Source organism: Daktulosphaira vitifoliae, unplaced genomic scaffold, assembly GCF_025091365.1.
Source record: "Daktulosphaira vitifoliae isolate Bord-2020 unplaced genomic scaffold, ASM2509136v1 Scaffold_1854, whole genome shotgun sequence".
NCBI classification, from domain to species: domain Eukaryota; kingdom Metazoa; phylum Arthropoda; class Insecta; order Hemiptera; family Phylloxeridae; genus Daktulosphaira; species Daktulosphaira vitifoliae.
In genome coordinates, this window is record NW_026101414.1 from 1 (window position 1) to 1,666 (window position 1,666).

The 1,666-nt window shown below is 33.8% G+C and overlaps 1 protein-coding gene across 1 annotated transcript; it reads left to right on the forward strand.

Moving 5' to 3' along the window:
• Positions 1-731: 731 nt before the first annotated feature.
• LOC126909892 (glutamate receptor-interacting protein 2-like) lies at positions 732-1,660 on the forward strand (the record flags this gene model as incomplete). The annotated part of the gene is made up of 4 exons (XM_050692304.1): positions 732-932; positions 1,000-1,080; positions 1,171-1,303; positions 1,399-1,660. Coding segments are annotated over 4 exons (650 nt in total), but the record flags the coding sequence as incomplete, so codon positions are not given.
• Positions 1,661-1,666: the final 6 nt, after the last annotated feature.

Consider the following 1,666-nt stretch of genomic DNA (forward strand, 5'->3'; position numbering starts at 1 on the left):
ACACTATCTACAGATTTGCATCGAAGCGTTTCTTATGATAGTGATTATAATCACTGTCAGATATCATCTATACTTGTCCCAACTATGTTACGACCTCACTGTGTTACCGATTTTTTAATGTGAAAATGGTGTACAAATTAGCTTAAATGTAAAATAATAATTTAATTTTTTTTCCTGAAAATAAAGAAATTGTTTGATATTATTTTTTAATCGTTGATTTTCGATATAAATCATGTATAGAAACCCGTTTCTTTACTTCCTAAGAGTTAGGAAACGGGTTTCTATTGTTCTCATTGTTCGTAACAATTGATCTGTTTCCTTACTTTTTGAACACTCAGTATATTGTATGATATGATACAGAGAATAGAATGTGTAATATAAAATTGGTAAATGATATTATATACATTTATATAATCAAGACTTTTTTATGGGGACACATTCAAGAAAATACCCCTCTCCTGATTACAAAAGTTGTACCTCAAACGTGTTATAATTTTTGCTCAGAAGGAATATATGTCCATCATCTATCCTTAATTATGTTCCTGTATACTTTCGTATATGATCATTGACCTAATAAATGTCGGGGTGCATGCGACGAACTGCAAAGTATGAACAATAATAATTAATCATTGATGAATTTAGGAAACAAAATGGATTGTTTTCTTTTTAATTGGAAAATTAAATCTCATCGTGTTAATAATATTTGTATACAATTTATTTATTTTAATAAGATACCATAGTATTCGATAATTACAGAAGCGGTGCTATATTTGCTGGTGATCAAATTGTTGCTGTCAATGATATTAGGGTAGCGGGTACTAGAATGGCAGCCAGTGATGTTTATAAGCTTTTGAGAGCGTGTGGTGGAGCACGTGCAATGCTTAGGTTGGAAATAATACCAGTATTCAATTCAGAAATGATTCATGCTGACTGTGAGTAATCTCGTGATTATAAATAAATGTGATCAAAGTTGACGTTTCCATTTGTTGATCTTGTTAGACTGTTCATCGTATGACTTGCGTCCGTACAATATGTGTTCCATGTATGAAGACCCGTCGGTATGGGAACCTACAGATTCACGTAAGGCTCATACAATTACACCTACAGAGCACAGTGACAACCGATACCAATAATCCATTACATAATTTGTGATGTTCACTTTTTTTTTAGATAATGTGGTGCGAACAGACCACACGATATTAACTCTAGTGGCAGACGAAAACTGTAGATTCGGTGTGGAGGTACGTTCGAACAATTCTGTACTCGTTGTGTGCTCTATCGAACCCGGAGGACCTGCTGATCGGTATATATTGTTTATTTTTTTATTTTGGTTTCATAAAAATACGTAATAGTTTATAGAAATCATGTTATGTAAAATGCATTTTGCTTTTGCCACAGCACCGGATGTCTGCAAGTGGGTGATCGAATTTTATCAGTGAACGGTTGCAAGAGTGCCAGTTTTGTAGCATTATCTCAACAACCTCTACACGAATTTTTGGGACCCGAAGTAAAAAACGCTTGTGTCAAAATAGAGTTTGACATTATTGACTTTGTCGTGCCCACATCTGGCGAATTTACCATAAAACTGATTAAGAGTGACAATAGGAACTTAGGAATCACCATTACAGGTTAGTTTATTGTTCAGGTATTTGGTGGAATACGTTTA